This window comes from Genypterus blacodes, unplaced genomic scaffold, assembly GCF_046128005.1.
Source record: "Genypterus blacodes isolate CSIRO-AG114 ecotype Tasmania unplaced genomic scaffold, CSIRO-AGI_Gbla_v1 ptg000156l_1, whole genome shotgun sequence".
Lineage (NCBI taxonomy): Eukaryota > Metazoa > Chordata > Actinopteri > Ophidiiformes > Ophidiidae > Genypterus > Genypterus blacodes.
The window spans coordinates 8,537,359-8,554,236 of NW_027466957.1; the positions used below are offsets into that span (position 1 = coordinate 8,537,359).

A 16,878-nucleotide genomic window follows, 5' to 3' on the forward strand; every position below is an offset into this window, starting at 1 on the left:
GTGATATGTAAGAGGGGCACTCCCTTGGGTTTCTTGTATATTTTGGGTTTTTGAGACAATAATCTGGACTCTCCCAATTGTGATATCCAGTAAAACCACCTTGAAGAAGCTTGGCTTAACTGGATTACTAGGGCTTCCAGCGCCAAACAGCATGGAATTGCCTCAAATAAACGCTAAAGTGTCTAAATTATAGTTTGTAATCTTTCACCTGCATCACTTTCCCAAATAAAGGGAGGCGGAGTCATGCTGCTACAGGATCGGCCTCAACCTGTGGACCTGTGCGAGGGGACACACACACTCACACACAGAGCAAAGGAGGAGAGTTTACAGCCAGCTCGAATCTCTGCTGTGAAGCAGGAGTAGATGAACTAAACGTGAGACAGATCCGCTCATCTGGTCCCGCTGCTTCGCTCCGCGCCCGGTCGCTGTTTGTGAGCGGAGAGGCGCATTTTGAATGGCAGTTTGGCGGTGGAGGTCTGCGCGTCTCTCTCCGGGTAGAAGAGGAGACACCACGGGGCGGGTTAGCTAATGTTAGCTCGCTAACAAGGTCAGTATGAATGTTGGTTTATGTCTCGGCTTTACAGTAGCGCCATTTATAAACGACTCTCCGTTTCTTCTTAATAAAACTCGGCTCGTTTGCGGATGAGCCCCGCGTCTGTTCCGCTCGCACACAGGACCAGCAATTTGTCACCGACGCTCTCTCCCCGCGTTAGCTCCGAGGCTACTAGCCGCGCTCGGTGGCCGCCGCCGCTATGTGACTCTTCCTTCTTTCTTCCCACTTTTGTGTTGGAAGTTTTCACAGAATGAAGAACGGCTTTTGGTAAATGCTGTATTCTGGAGGGTATCCCCATAAATGTCGCTTTTGTTGTGTTACAGTCTCGGTTCGTTGTAGCGTGTGTGAGAGCTAACGTTAGCTGTTTCGTGCGGTTGTGCGCTGGATGCTCCGGCGGCAGCAGCCTGGAATAAAAACAGGTGCACCCGCGCTGCTTAGCCGGGGAGAGGAGAGATGCTCGGTCCCTCTCTGGAGCCGTCGGCCTGCTTTATGCGTATTATTTAGTGCACTCTTGGCATAAAACCGTTTAATAACATTATGGTTGATACGCTGTATGTTAAAGCTAAATGATAAATGAAGGGTGAACGCTTTGTGGGTGGCCGCTATCCGTTACAAAGGCCTCGTCTACCGAGTGAAGTGAAACGGGCCCGGCTGCCAGGTTAAAGCTAGCTAGTGGGCAACATAACCTATAGATTACAACCCGGAAAATCCTATTAAATTAGCTCATGATGCTCTAATTGTATTACATTGTGAATATACCAAGTTGTACTACGTAAGGCTGCTCGGTGACTGGAATTTCCAACTGCGTGAGGTCCTCAAATGTTGCATATGTTCAATGTTTTGTACAAACTGTAAGATGTTGCTCGCTGGCTGTGCACTCGTTAATAGGGTGAATTGTAAAGTAGTGTGCTTAAATTCACAATTCAAAGATCATTTCTAGTAGAAGGTGTGGACGGCGCCAGGCTAAACAGGGATTTTCCCGTTGTTTTACACCTGAAACTTGACTCTTGCGTCAGATGAACGTTGCTTGCAGCACCAAGTCTTCTTTCTGTTAAGCCTCAGCTCAGGGTTCAGACTGTGTAAGTTTAGTTTTTACTGCAAATAAGCTGCAGCAGCAGCAACGTGAGTTTTCAGAAAGTGGAGGCAGATCTGTTTCCTCTCCTACTTTTGTTGAGCAGAGTTCATGCAACACGAGGGCAACATCCAACAGCCAGGCGAGCTTGTGTTGTGGTTATGTTTGGTATGCAGCTCAGGCTCCATCCAGAGGCTGCTGAATGTGCTACGTCAATGCAATCGGCCCCGAGTGCCACTGTGCGTTTGAGCCTTAATTATTATTATTATTTTTGATGCTTTTCAGGTTTTGAATACTGCTGAATTGCAGATAGACAGGGTGGCAGGGCTGTGAACTGGTCAGTGCCCCCAGATGAGCAGGAAAACAAATGTAAGAGCTTCTCAGAGAAACTGAGCGCTTAATTTTCAATTATGTACCGAAAGTAACAGCACCTTCTTGTAGTGTTTGGATTCGCGCGGGGGTTGTAAGCTACTTTTTTCTTAAATAGTTAAGCAGCAGAAAGTGTCAAAGTGATGATAGCAACGCTCAATTAGCAGGTACCTAAGCACCAAAGCAGGTAGTCCTTTTCAAAGAGCAGTGAGGGCTGTGTGTTCTTTTTAGTCTGAGCAACCTATCGACTGATCACTTCTCAAAAGATGCACACAAGGTAAGGTTTTGTTTTCCAGATCTATTCACAGCTCAGTCCTCTTTTCTAAAGTCGCTGCTCGCCTTGAACGTCGGCCTTTGCCTCAGACGAGACGCTCGTTACTTTTGATCTTAACGACCGTCCCAAAGTCATTGTGTTCTAGCCTCGTTTCATTGAGATGTTTCTCTGTTTATTTTTAATAAAGACGTATTAACACAGTGTGAAGTAACATTAAGCGTCTCACATTCGTTAATACGGCGTTCTTTGAAATGGCTTGTGATTAAGTCGCTCACTGTGAAATGAGAACATGATATAATCTAGGCCACATTGTGGAGAGCTTACTTTGATGCTCAGACGTGGCTGGGGTTATTTGTGTGCGTGTGGCGACAGCGTGAAGTGCTGTCCTTTGTCGCCATTGCATCAAGCCTATGGGCAAAGCCTACGTTTATGTTAATGCTTGTGTTTTACATGCAAACAGATGAATCAAGTTCTAATCCCCCCCCCTTCCCGGTTCATGTTGCCGTTTGTGTGGAAGGCCCTGCCCCTCAGCATTCTTGCTTGGCCGTGTGTCTCAGCGAGGCTGCTTTAGGGAGTGTGACTGAGCTGTGTTTGCCATCCTGACTCACGGGCATCAGAAGAGGGCTGGACAGGAAGAATGAGGCCCGATGAAGATGTTCCACTGATCTGGCTCAGCAGATAAAGGTGTCATATAAGGTGCATGTCTCAACGTGGTTAATGGGACGGTGAAACATGAGCCACTGTTTGGTTTGTATGAGTGTGTGTGAGTTGGCTGTGTGCAGAAGAATGTGTAACCAGCCAAACGGAGACACCCAGTTATTCATTTTTGTTAATGACAATGGTTTTAAATTGGCCCACAGCCTTTGTTTGTTATGCTTGAAACGGTCTGTGATATGCGTTAGACTCAAACTTTAATGCAGGGTAGTTGGTGGAGGGCGCGTGTGCGTGTGCGTGTGTGTGTGTGTGTGGGGGATGTTGTGGTTATTCCAGCTGCTAATGGAGTTGTGCTAATAAACACCTTGGTTTTGTTTTTACTAACTGTGCTACAACATTGCTTACCCAGTATGGTTTCACTTCCCTCAAAACCATAACCATAACTCCACACACGCTGTTTTAGCACAATTTGTTATTTTTTTGTCCAGTCATGGATCATAACATTTTAGAATGCCAAAGCGTTGGGCTGTATTATCTGAGCATCAGTTGCCGAGCTGTGGTCCACTTGTGGAGTTTCAGACGCCTCACACTCGTCTGTTTAGCTACAGGAGCTTTTTGTACCAAACAACTGGGCCAAACACACACAAAAGCAAAGCTGCAGAGCTGTCAGCGGTAGGAACAATGTAAGCTGTGTAAGAACTGGGATGAAAAAAGGATAAAGATTGTTCGTCATGGAAGTAGATCAGTTTCAACCTACGCCATTCACTGAGGTGCTGTTCTGTTTTAGTCTAGAAGCTGAGCTGTCAAATGTATGGATTTCATTTCATGTGAACATAAAACCTCATGAGCTCCTCCTTGATTTTTGTCCAACACAACACAGCACAAACACTGATGCTCCAGTGACATTCAGAGATGATGTGAACAACATGTACTTTAACCAGCGAGCTTGCTGCTCAAGTCGTGCAGCCAAGGATGCACATTTTGACTTTGACTCATTCTTAATCACAAAGGTAGTTCATATTTTGAAACAGTCTTTTTAATTGAGCCCGTTCTGTAGAATATGAAGTTCTGTGAGGGTTTTTTAACGTGCAGCTAAGTCCACTCATTGTCAAACTGAATATTTCTCCAGTGATTGCATAAACAGCAGATAGAATGCAGGATAGAACGTCTTGTGTCGAGGGCTTTAACACTTTTTTTTATCAGCGCTGGGAGGAGATGAAAGCGTGCTGCACTTTGGAGTGTATAAGTGGACGTCGCAGCCTTTTCTGGCCGGGCATTAGAATTCCAGACGATTGGCTGACCCTCCCTGCCCGTTCCTCAGTGCTACAGGATTGGGGTTGGCTGGGTCAGCACAATGGAGACTCTAATCCCAACCCCCAGGGCACCTAATTAAAAATTACAACCAAGACAAACAACCTTTGACACTCATGCATCTCATGAGAATCGCTATTACCTGAAAATGCCATGACAGGGAGTTGAGGATCAGCGGCGGTTCAGCACGAACACGGTTTGTTTCCTCGGAGTTATAGGTGTACAAGTAAGACGTATTGTTTTCCATTATTGCCATTGATACAAGAGAAAGTCACTTCTAAACTATTAGCCATCTGCAGGTTTGTTTGTGCGTCAGTGGTGGATTTGTGGTGTAAAGGGTGATTGCGTATCACAACATTAATAAACTAACATTGATTTGAGCTATTTAGCTGTGGTTTGTGTTGAGTTGTAGTGAATTGTAGCGTGAATATGCAGAGCGTCGCCTTGGTATAAGAAAGTGTGTGGGCACAAACCTTCCTGTGCCAGTAAATCTTATGATATGCTCCGCTGCTTTATTTTTCCACTTGATTTCATGTCATTGTGTCTTCTTTTTGCTTTCCTCACACAGCTGGCTGACATGGCGGCCTAACACACTGCCAGAGAGCTGTTCATGGGTCTCATGAGACAACAAAGGGGAAACACTGAATCTGCGAGAGCGACCAGCAACCACGGGATCTGACCCACAGGCATATCATCCAGACTGACTGCGGTGCATGTGGCCTCTTCAGTTGTTCATGAACATCTGCTGGGGAGCCCGAAGGCCGATCGCTATGCACTGTAAACAGAGAGACGGGAACCGCAGGGATGGCCGGAGGAGCAGGCATCTTTCTAACAGGACTATCCCCCTGCTCATGGGGCTTCTGGTGACCCTGGCCCTAGGTTCTGTGTCAGGAGAGCCACAGCAGACCGTGGTGGAGATGATCTCTGTGGAACTAGAAGCTTCCATGCAGTCCTCTGTGCTCTCTGAGCTGCAGGCTGCTGCGTCTTCGGTTGGCAAGGGGCCACCTACAGGACTCCCAGAATCCACTGCAAAGAATGGGGGAGTGCACACTGGTATCCCTGACTCATCAGCTGTGGTGGGCCAGGTGTTCCAGTTGAAGGTTCCATCAGGATCTGCCAACAGGAGCTGTAATGTCCATGTGAGTATGCAGCAGGGCGGCTCCAATGTTGTATTTAAATGACTCTTGACCTAATGACCTAAGCAGTGTGTTGGTGGGTCCACCTATAATTGTGCAAATGTCTCATAATGTGGGATCAGTCTGTATGCAAATACACCAGCTTGAGCATCGTGGTGTGCAACTGTAACAGCCGTGTTAATCCGTTTGTTTGTCTCCATGTTGGAACAAAAATCCACTATTAAGAAAATAAAGTACTTATGTTCTGTGACATTTGGGCCAAATTAAACCTGCTTCATGGACACGTGAGCTGTTAATCCCACTTATTTGGTCAGAGCTGCAGTATTAGATTAGAGATGACAAATACTAGTATAGTATGATAGTAAATGAAGGAAAAGTGTTGGCACTAAGGCATGCTTAACAAGATAAACCTCCAATTTATTATTTTTTTTATTAGATTTCATTTCCTCTTTGTGTACTATAGTGGCCACAAGGGCCCAAACAATTTCTGCCTTACAGTAGAAATGCATAACACCAACTATTTATTCCTCCTCCTTTTTTAATCACGGCGGCTGTGGACGGGGCTGCAATTTGTTTCAGTCCGACTTGTGAATGAGTCGACTTTATTGCTCCACAGAGCGATGCAGAATGACATCCTGTCATACAGTAATAACCCTGAATGAAGGGTGATGACTCACAGGGTTATTTTGAATAGGAGCTCACTCTAGCTTCCTCTTCATATTTGACAAGATTTTGATGGACTGAATGGGATTGGAGAATAGAAAAAATCCAGTAAGGCCATTGGTGCTGCTGGAGCCGCAGATCTGGCTTTGCCTCCTCGCAAAGCTTATGCATGACTTGTTTTCACTTTGATATCGGGGTGAAATTCAGTGATTTTGTTTTTCAGCTCCTAGTTGGTACGATGGACTGTCCAAATAAGTAAATATAGTATAATTATATAAAACTTTTAATGAGCTGTTTCATTTCCTATGCAATAAGTTGGTGATGTAAAATCAATTGATGTGAAATGTCTCCTTTCCTTTCCCTCCTCAGCTCACGCAGATGGGAAAAGAGACCTTACCCTCCTGGCTGTATTGGGACAGAGAAGGCTGCATCCTCAGAGGTTTGGCCCTGGAGAAGGATAAAGGTGTGTATCATATCTTGGCATCTGGAGGGGAGAAGATTGGAGACACCGTGTTCTCCATTGAGGTGTACCCGGAGGAACGGGCCGACTCTGAGCCGGCCCTTCTCGCCCTGCAGTCTGAAATCGGCAGCCTCCAACTTTTCACCTGTGGCGCCGAGGAGCTGGTCACTGTCCTCACCATCATATTGGACGCTGACCTGACAAAGATGGCCGCTACACAGAGGGTCAGCCTCCTGGACGTCATGAGTAAATTCTCCCGTGTGCCTCTGGAGCACATGAGGGTGGTGCCGGTTGTCAACAACCGTTTATTCGACATGTCTGCTTTCATGGCCGGACCTGGAAATGCCAAGAAGGTGGTGGAGAATGGAGCCCTGCTGTCGTGGAAACTGGGATGTGCCCTTGACCAGAGCAACATCCCTGATATAAGCAGCATCCAGTCCCCAGCCAAGGATGGGACCATGTCAGCCAGACTGGGCTATCCAGTGGTTGGCTGGCACATTGTCAACAAGAAGCCCCACAGTGTGAAGCGACTGAGACGACAGCTGTACAACACTCCCACTCCGGTGCCGTCTCTGCTTCCTCCCACATCTCACCCGGAGCCCCCAGTGCGCGTCGTCCCCACCCCTACTTCTCCCTCCATCGCTCCTGCATCAGAGATCTCTGCTCCCCCCGTCAGAGGCCCTTTGCCGTTGCCAGTAAAGCCCACTATCAGGGTCAGAGACCAGATAGCCCACACACCTGTCTCCGGACCTCCTCAACCCACCCGAGTACTGGGAACTACAAGCACCATCCCCATCCAACCCACTATGACCCGGCCTACGTTTGTAGAGGCCACTGCTGTGCCAACACTGCCAAGCACCACCAAGAAACCCAAGCCAGCCTCCACAAGGAAGCCCAAGAAACCCAAAACCTCCACCCCAGCGCCCAGAGAACCCAAATCCACCACACCTAAACCACCTAAACGCACCACTCCCCCATCGCTGGATCCAGAACCCAATCAGAACCCAGAGATCCGCAACCCCATTGATCAGGTGAATGCATGGGTTGGCACTTACTTTGAGGTGAAGATACCACCTGATACGTTCTTTGACAGAGAGGATGGCACCACTGACAAGCTGCGTTTGACTCTGAAAGAGAAACCCAAGGAAGCGGTGAATGAAACCTCCTGGATTCAGTTCAACAGCACCATCCAGCTTCTGTACGGACTTCCTGAGGAGCAGCATGAGGGCAGTCATGAGTATTTCATGTTGGCCACTGACAAAGCTGGCAACAGCATCATGGATGCATTCGTGGTTCAGGTCCACCATTGGTCGACGAATGACAAACCATCAGTTGTTTTTGCTGCGCGTTTCCATGGAGATCCGCAAACTCTAAACAATGATGTCCATAAGAAGATTCTGTTGACCAAAAAGTTAGCGTACGCCCTTGGAGATCGCAACAGCAGCACTGTGACCCTGAGGAGTATCACCAGGGGCTCCATTGTGGTGGAGTGGACTAATAACAGTCTGCAGCAGAGTCCCTGTCCAAAGGACCAGATCACTGTTCTAAGCAACAGGATCTCTGATCCCCAGGGTACACCGAAAATCGCCTTCATTAAAGCCATGGAGCCTGAATTCAAACCCATTAATATCTCCATTCGTGGCACCAACAAATGTCATCGCTACACTTTCATCCCACCAGGTGAGATGCCAATGCCTGTCCTTCCCACAGCGACGGCCTCACCGGGGACGGGTCGCAGGAGCAGCGATGACGTCTACTTGCACACCGTCATCCCCGCTGTGGTCGTAGCCGCCCTGCTGCTAATAGCGGGAATCATCGCCATGGTCTGCTACCGCAAGAAACGCAGAGGGAAGATGACCATCGAGGAACAGGCCACCTTCATCAAGAAAGGAGTCCCAATAATCTTTGCGGACGAGTTGGACGACTCCAAGTCTCCCCCGTCCTCCAGCATTCCTCTCATCCTCCAGGAGGAGAAGCCCCCGCTGCCCCCTCCAGAGTACCCCAACATGACCGGCCCCCACAGCACCCTGCTCAACCAGGATCTACTAGAGGAGTATTCGGTCTATCAAGACGACGATCCTAACGCTCCTCCTTACCAGCCTCCACCCCCATTTACTGTCCCCATGGAGCCCAAAGGCTCTCGCCCCAAGAACATGACCTCTTATAGGTCCCCACCCCCCTATGTGCCTCCCTAATGCTTGCTGGAGCTTTCACTTTGGGAAGCAGGTGCAATGTAGGGACGCTTGTTTGTATGAAAACTACTGCAGGAGTTATTTTACATGTGTTCAACGAGACGGCTTTGACTTTGTAGCGGAGCGAGCGACCATACTCACATATTTGACCACCATGGATAAGACGCTGGTTCTACTCCCGGCACAGGGCGAACGGACGGAGAACAATTTTTTTGGTTCATTTGTCGTCCTTCAGCTCTGCTTTCAACTTTTCTTGCATAATCTTTTATTTGTGTGTCTTTTTTGCAGAGAAGAGTCAATTTTATCTCCGATGATGTACTATTTCTATTGTATAGAAAATAATAAAGCAGGAAAGACTGCAGCCCACAGGGCCTTTTGAGCAGATGTCACCATGACAACAGACTTGAGGCTCTCCCCCTCAATGTTAATCTTTATCTTATGAGTTCTGTATCACTCTTATCTGTCCTTGGGCACGGTTTACAAAGATTTTGCACCTGTTATTTGTTGAGGGAACTGAAATATTAAAAGCCAAATTCAAAGCATGAAGCTGTTATTTACACACAAACCCGAGTTTCTTAGCCTTTGATTTTTATTTCTTTCTTCCCCCCCGTTGTCTACAGTTCACTCCCTCTTGACAGTAACGTGCAGATGTTGCTCTCATGCAGACTCTTGGTAAACCTTCCACTGTGTCTTGCAGAACAGAACGCTGTAAGTTCTCGAAAAACCGAGGATTATTTCTTTGTGTCTAGCGTCGAACTCGCCACACGATTTGAGTTACCGGGGACAACATCACACTGAACACGCCTGTTCTAGATGTAGCTCCATAACGTTACGAATAATGTTTTGATTTTTATTTCGAGTTTCCAAACGTATGTGCCACTGATCCATCCTGCCTCCCGTCTTGTTTTCCGTGGGTTGCCTCGGTTCTCCGAGGCAAACGTCACGGTGTTACTGCAGCATTAATGAAGCGGCCAGTGGAGACGTGTTGGTTCACAGCAGGGTCACAGCTGCTGATGGAGTCAATGAGCTGGATCCATTGTCTTATATTCAATTGTTTGTTTTTTTTGTCGGTATGAAGGGTGGGGGGGAAGGGGGAGGGGCCTACAGTACTGTATTAACATTGCTCTGCCTCTTTACGGCTGCACTGCGTTGAGTGCACTGCCTGTTGTCTGTTTCAGATCAGAGGTACGATGGGGGGGGGGGGCAAAGGTATGTACATAATTTTGTGCCTGTGAAATTAAGAATACAGTACATAACATTAGTGTTTTATCAGTCGCTCCCCCGCTCGGCCAAATGAGGGCCACCGGGGGGAGGAGGGGGGGGGATAATTTTATTTTTTAAATTGTCTCTAGATTTATGATCAATCAGTCATAAAGATGATTCTAGGTTGTTGGGGTAGAGAACCTTTATTAGCTCATCACAGAACATTAAAGCATCAAGCGGCTCACATGACGGGAACAAAGAAACGACGACAACATGTGAATTCTGTACATTTCATATCTGATATCACCATAAGAAAAAATGGTTCAAATCTAATGTTTTTACTGAGTTTTTGATACAGTCTTAAACTTGTTTTATGAAAATATATTAATAAAATGTAATACTATTTGTAAAGCCTCAACGAGCCTGTATGTTCCCTTTGTTTGTGAAGAAACGTGCACACGATCGATTTATGGCGTCAAATCTCTGGGTTTTGTGTTTGATGTCACTTTCCTGGTGTGTGTGTGTGTGTGTGTTACTGGTAAACATAGCTGAGCAGGTGATGGATGGGAATTAGATGTAATATATACATTCAGATGGGTTAACAAACACGATTACAGCAGCAGGAAACACGTTAAGGTTTACAGGAGCCAGAGGTTTAGATTGTAAGAGACACAACCCAGTCCTAACAATGCGTCCTGTGATTCACACTTAATGATGTGCGTGTGAGTTTTGTTCCACACACGAGGACAGAGGGAGCGAACCAAGCCGTACATTACCGTTAAGACTCCTAATCAGTAAGTTTGAAGTATCCTTCAGTGTCCTCTGCTGCACTTTGCTTCCTCCATTTCTTTTTCCTATCACAGTGACGGCCCTGTGACCTTTTTGTTCTTTTATATTTGATGTCGCACCCTTAACAGAATGCATAAAAGCAGGTTCCAGTCAGGTTTATTGGTTTTTATGGATATATTATAGCTACACTCACTCCCCTGTAATGAAGCGAGAACACAGCGAGCAGCGGCCCCTCCGAGACGCCGCGGCCGTAATTTAAGTGATGTGCTTTATCCCCAGCCCCCCCACTGGTTGGATAAATATCAACACCAGTGACTAATCCGGTATCTGCTCTCTGATGCCTTCAGCTGCAGCTCGCGTCGACATTTGCTCAGTCAGCAGAGGTCAAGAAGAAGTTTTTTGAACAGATGGTGACGTGTAGCAGAGCCATGAGTCACATTTGGAACACAGAACATTTCCATTTGTTGCCTTGACAGTCACAGAAGGAAATCCTTTATTAAATCCTTTTTCCATGATGACGTGGGCGGAATCTTCAGCAATCGTCCTCCACTTTCCTTCTCCTTCTGTGTGTTCATGCCACTGAATGTGTGTTTGTGTGTGTGTGTGTGTGGGGCTGTTGATGATGGTTTGTGAATCAAATCAAACCACCGGAAGTCAATTCTGCATTATTGTAGCTGTGATTGCATCTCCCCTGGTCTCATTTCCCCTGGATTGCCAGACTGGGCCATCATCATAGATAGAATTGGTAATTATGAGGTAGCCGCTACTGCAAATTGAATGTAATGACACGTAATGATCATTTATCAATTACCCACCTAGAATCTTACTGCGGGTGTGAAAGAGGCATTTACAAGATATCTGTGCCGCTAGATTTAAAAGCCCAGTTTCCTGCAATCACTGAATGGGCTATTGAACACACACACACACACTCAGAGAGAGAGAGCAAAAAGGAAAGAAACCTAAACTTGAATCCTTTTTTTGCATGAATAACGATTTTTAAATAGAAACTTCTGTGACCATTAAGAACTTGTGTGTGTGTGTCAAAGGCATCACAGCTATTTAGAGGCTTGGTTTAGTCAAATATTTTCACAGAAATTTTAGCAAACACACAACTGCCTGCGAAGGTGCTGCAGCTTTGTGCACTGACACGCTGCAGCCTCCCTGTGAGATCACTTGTTAAATGCCACAGTAGCGGCTGAGTGGCTCAGGAACGACTTGTATCAGAATGTAAAGCTGATAGTCTTTATGTCCGACAATCTCTCACTTCATCAGTCTCCCCCTGCGCTCATTCATTATACATTAAAGGAAGAAAGTTAATGTGGGCGATGAAAAATGTATAACCTCACGAGAAGCTGTAGAGAAGACTGACCTTTGGTTTGATTCTGTTGATGCTCTGCACCAGAAAAACCTTCTCTTGTTGATGCTCGACAACACTTTCACCATCTGACATTAGATTGAACACAAATGCTTTAGTGTGTGATGAGAAGATGCAGCCTATACAACACATGATGCTGTAGATCTTCACTTATTCTGAAATTGGCAGATGACTAATCAATCCTTGAGTCCATGTGTTCCTTTGAATATAACACATTTTATTTAAGTGTTTCTATAATATTATAATGCTGATTGAGGAGTTGAGTCCGTCCTTGTCTTTGGAAGTTTTATTGCAATGAAAGAAAAGGCATTCAAATGGATCTGAACAGCTTGTTGGGCTGAGTAGACCAAGAACAGTCACACATCTAAGTATTTCTCTGGTAACGCCACTGAAAGGGAAGAATTATCTCTAAACTTTCTAATCTGCTCTGCAACAGTCACTTCTCTAACTGCAGCTGCACATCCAAGACGCAGCAATGTATCGTTTCAGTCAAGTGTTAATGGAGCTACCAGACAGAAAAACAGGAAAACGTCTTCACATGATGTTTGTGACATGTTTTCAAAACTTATAGTCATAACAGGCTAATGCTGAGCCTGGATAGTCATTTTCCATTCCACTTAGCCCTACACCAAACCCAGGCCACGTTCTCACTGCAATCATTTCCCCTGTACATTACCTACCACTGACACAAACTGTCAACCTTAAAAAGTCTCATCTGCAGCCGGGTGCTGCAGGCTGAAAGCTAATCTGCCACTTAGCAGCACAGACAGAAGGGAAAGATGGCAGCAGCGGCGCAGAGAAACCAAACAAGGACAAGTCACTAATAATCATATTTTGAGACCTGGAACTGAAACAATGTATTTGTCTGCAGGCCTGAAGCAGTGAGACAACAGGGGAGCAGGAGGCGTGTCATACACAACCAATATTACAATCATCATGAGATCATATTTGCATATTAAACAACCCATTAGTCCACACATAAATGAATCTTTGAAACATAGATAAGTGTGGTTGTTGAGGTTTACATCATCTTAAAACACAATTAGGTTAAAGTTGATGTTGGTTTTTATTTGCTTTAATATGAGCAGAGGACCAAAAGCAAACTACAGTGGGTCAAGATCCTGTGCTCATGCTAATGTGACATTTGTAATTCAGTAAGTGTTATTTGGCATTTAGTCGTTAATAACCAGGACTGCACACAAGCAGGTGCCCTTAATCCATGCAAAATGCCTGTAAATACAAAAACAGTGAGTCAAAAAATAAACACAGATTGGCAATGCTGAGGGAAAGTTCAGTAGTGAACGCTCCCAGGGGTAAATGTTCTTATCGTAGGTGAGCCAGGGGGCAAGCTCATGAATATTCATCACACACAGCTGAGAATACACAGCCTGATTGGCAGAGCTGAGAGGAATACTGCTCATGTAAACATGTCTAGGTTATAGAGTCTGAACTTACAATATGGCCACAAAACCCAGAAACTATTATGTATCTAAGAATAATATCTGATCCGCATAATGATTAACCTATTATTATTATTGTAGTTGTGGTATTAACAAAGTAGCTGCTCTCTCTCTCTCTCTCTCTCTGTCATGTGTGCGCGCGTGCAAATTCATGATCACAGTCAAATACCATTTCCCAAATCGAATCAGTCTTTTTTCATCTGTAATGACCACAGCGCCATCTTGTGAAAGAAAGGAGTAAGTTGTTGTTGTTGCCCAGTGTGTTCAGTCTGAGCTGCTGGTACAGTTTGTGCTCCTCTCATCACACTGAGGCTGAAGGCAGCAGGCGGAGGGAAGCAGAAGTGACTGCGGTGTCAGTAGGGGGCAGTAGCATCACACTCCACATGTGCAGCAGGACTAAGAACCTTTGCATAAGATCATCATACACACTAGAAGCAAGTAGGTTGAAACTGTGGTAAACAAAATCCCAAATTCAAATGACGGTTCTTCAAATACTGCATCTACGCTACATATTATATTTTAATTGGGTTTATTCTAATTCACTGCAGTCCTAAGAGTTATGAATCAGTGAAAGAATCGCAGATGTTTTGTATTTATTAAACAGCGCATCAGCAAAGGCCATATCCTTAATTAATTCCCCTTGATAATAAAATATGTCTGTGCTCTCTTAAGTCACACTCATAATTAGAAAGTGTGATAAGTTAGAACAACCCAGACTCCATAATTCAGTTAGCCATTTAGGGAGTGTAGATTAATTGCATTTTGCTTCTTATCTCATAAATTGGATCCCGTTTGAGAGCCAGGACGGGAATCCTTCAGTCACGGAAGAACAGCAAAGGAGCCGGAGCTGTGGACTGAAAGCTAAAGAAGTTGGGACAGTTTGATAACCAACTGGGGTAGAAAACCTGACAGATGCTGCCTTGTGCCTGAGCAGCACACTGGCTTCAATGGTGTGACGAGCATTTCAAGCTGCTCCGCCATATTGGAGCGACCTGCAGGGGATCAGGTCAACTACACAAAGTTATCATGTGAGGGGTTATTGGAAATATTTGCATGGCTGCACATGGCAATGAAGTCATCCCCCCCCCCCCCTCCCCCACCCAGCCGACATGCCCTGCAATGTCATGTTGAACCAACCTCCCTCTGATATGCAAGTATAACAGCTGAATCAACATGTTGTTTCCTCTGAATTATACACAACAGGCAGGGAGATCAGAGCCGCTCGCTGGTATGCATTTAGCCGGAAACTCTGCCCTGTGCCATCACATGCAGATCAAACACACAATGACAAGAAACTAAAACGCGGGAGCTGCTCAGTATGTGGTTGCCGTGTACATTCTCTACCTTTAAAAGGCATTATGTGATCTGCTAGGGTCGTGTTGGCACAGGATGTTTGCACACAGCTTTGGTCTCTGCATCCTCCCTGCTCCCCGCTGGCCTGATGGCCAGATGGGTCAGTGTGTGTGTGTGTGTGTAGTCGGGGGCTTGGCAGGCCCCTTCTGTTCACAGTGAGGGTCCACTCATGGGACCGAAACCTCAGGGAGTGGAATTATAGAAGCTGGATCATAAGGTGGACGAATCGCAAGCTGTCGGACACACACACACACACACACACACACACACACACACACACACACACACACACACACACACACACACTTGCACGCAGATCTGCATGCTTTGTGCACACAGGTTCACTGAAGAATGCGTGTGCAGACCTGTGATTACATCATCGTCCTGGAGGAGAGGCACACGTCAGGAGAAATTATGACTGAAAACATATTTTATTTCTGATTTTCAGGTCCAGAGGAGGATCACATTACCAAAAGTTAGATTTTTCTCGGCATGTCATGTGGAAATTTAGTCAAGTCCTCTTCAACTATTATTGCAGGCCATTAACTCCATTGTGAAGATACATAATTGATGTAGCCTTTGGGTAGAGTTTAATCAAATAGAGAGCCCTCCACACTCCACAGCCCGCTGAAAAATGAGATGCACAATCTTCAGAGATGTAGTTTGTGCTGTAAGACTATTATTCACACTCCGAATTGATTCATAATAATTTGACAGTACACTCTCCGCACAAGGCCCCGAGCTAAACTCACAGGATTTAAACCTTTAGTGTTGAGTTCACGTGAAGGGTTTATGTTACTGCATTACCATCCATTTTAAGAGGAAGGATTAAATGAAAGCACAACACTAGACAGGTGTTTCTACTCATCTACACCCAAATAAACAATAAATGCAGCATGTGATTTATTCTGTTTACTTCCATGGCTGTAATTTGAACTTTGATGTTGATTTTTTTGTCACTCCACCCTGACAATTTGTCCCCGTTTCAACTATTTGTTTCTGTTCCAGCCCTTACCTCTCTTTGAAAGCGGCGTGATTTGTGATGGATGTGGAAATGCTCCTTCAAATCAAAGGCTGAGCTCTCATGCCAAATTTCACAGCGAGCACTTGTTGCGCCTAAAGCACAGATGATTGGCACTGATATAAGTGCTGCTGCATGAACCTGAACCGTGATTCCAATGTTTCCTGAAACACAGACTAAGCACAACAGACTTCTTCTCTGCGTGCATGTTTTTCTACTTTCAGTCGAGTGGAATCCCCAGATTCAGAAAAGCAGCAGATCAGTCCATCAGCTGAGAATCTGAAGTGCATTCATCTCACTCGGCTGTCTCAGTAACACAGCAGCCAATTACATCTAGGAAGTCAGATATGTGATTGTCACGTAATCATTTAGTGGAGGGGAGATGGAATTAGAAGGTGAGGGTTATGAGAGAGAGAGAGAGAGAGAGAGAGAGAGAGAGAGATACTTAATCCCCTAGCCAAAGAGGGGTGAAGATAAAGGAGGTGACTGAGCTAATTGTGTCCTGTCAGCATTCATATCTCTAATGACTGTCAAATGAGCACATTTCAAAAGTATTCTCTCCACCCGACTGACGCCCCGTAGGAGTGAAGGCGGCAAGAGAGAGAGCGACAAATAAATAAATACCAGGAGACACTAATGTGATGAGAATGATGCCTGGTCTCCTCTGCTGATTAAAAACGTAATAACACTGGCTGACACACACTGACACAGACACACACACACACACACACACACACACACACACACACACACACACACACACACACACACACACACAGAAATATGGACTCGCCTCAGCTGGACAAGCAGCATCGTGGCATCGTAGACGTCAGGACACACAAATTGAATGCTATCTATCTATCTATCTATCTATCTATCTATCTATCTATCTATCTATCTATCTATCTATCTATCTATCTATCTATCTATCTATCTATCCATCCATCCATCCATCCATCCATCCATCCATCCATCCATCCATCCATCCATCCA

At 45.6% G+C, this 16,878-nt stretch overlaps 1 protein-coding gene across 1 annotated transcript; it reads left to right on the top strand.

Moving 5' to 3' along the window:
• The first annotated feature begins 261 nt into the window (after positions 1-261).
• Positions 262-10,305, top strand: LOC143012940 (dystroglycan 1-like). Its single transcript, XM_076166282.1, has 3 exons — positions 262-547; positions 4,802-5,372; positions 6,402-10,305. The coding sequence occupies exons 2-3, from the start codon at positions 4,947-4,949 to the stop codon at positions 8,685-8,687; spliced, it is 2,712 nt and encodes a 903-aa protein (XP_076022397.1). The 5' UTR covers positions 262-547; positions 4,802-4,946; the 3' UTR covers positions 8,688-10,305.
• The last annotated feature ends 6,573 nt before the right edge of the window (positions 10,306-16,878 follow it).

Bases quoted from the DNA above. Each gene is read 5' to 3' on its own strand.
- LOC143012940 (XM_076166282.1), top strand. From the start codon at position 4,947: ATGTGGCCTCTTCAGTTGTTCATGAACATCTGCTGGGGAGCCCGAAGG. The intron at 5,373-6,401 runs GTGAGTATGCAG...TTCCCTCCTCAG, and splicing joins ACAGGAGCTGTAATGTCCAT to CTCACGCAGATGGGAAAAGA.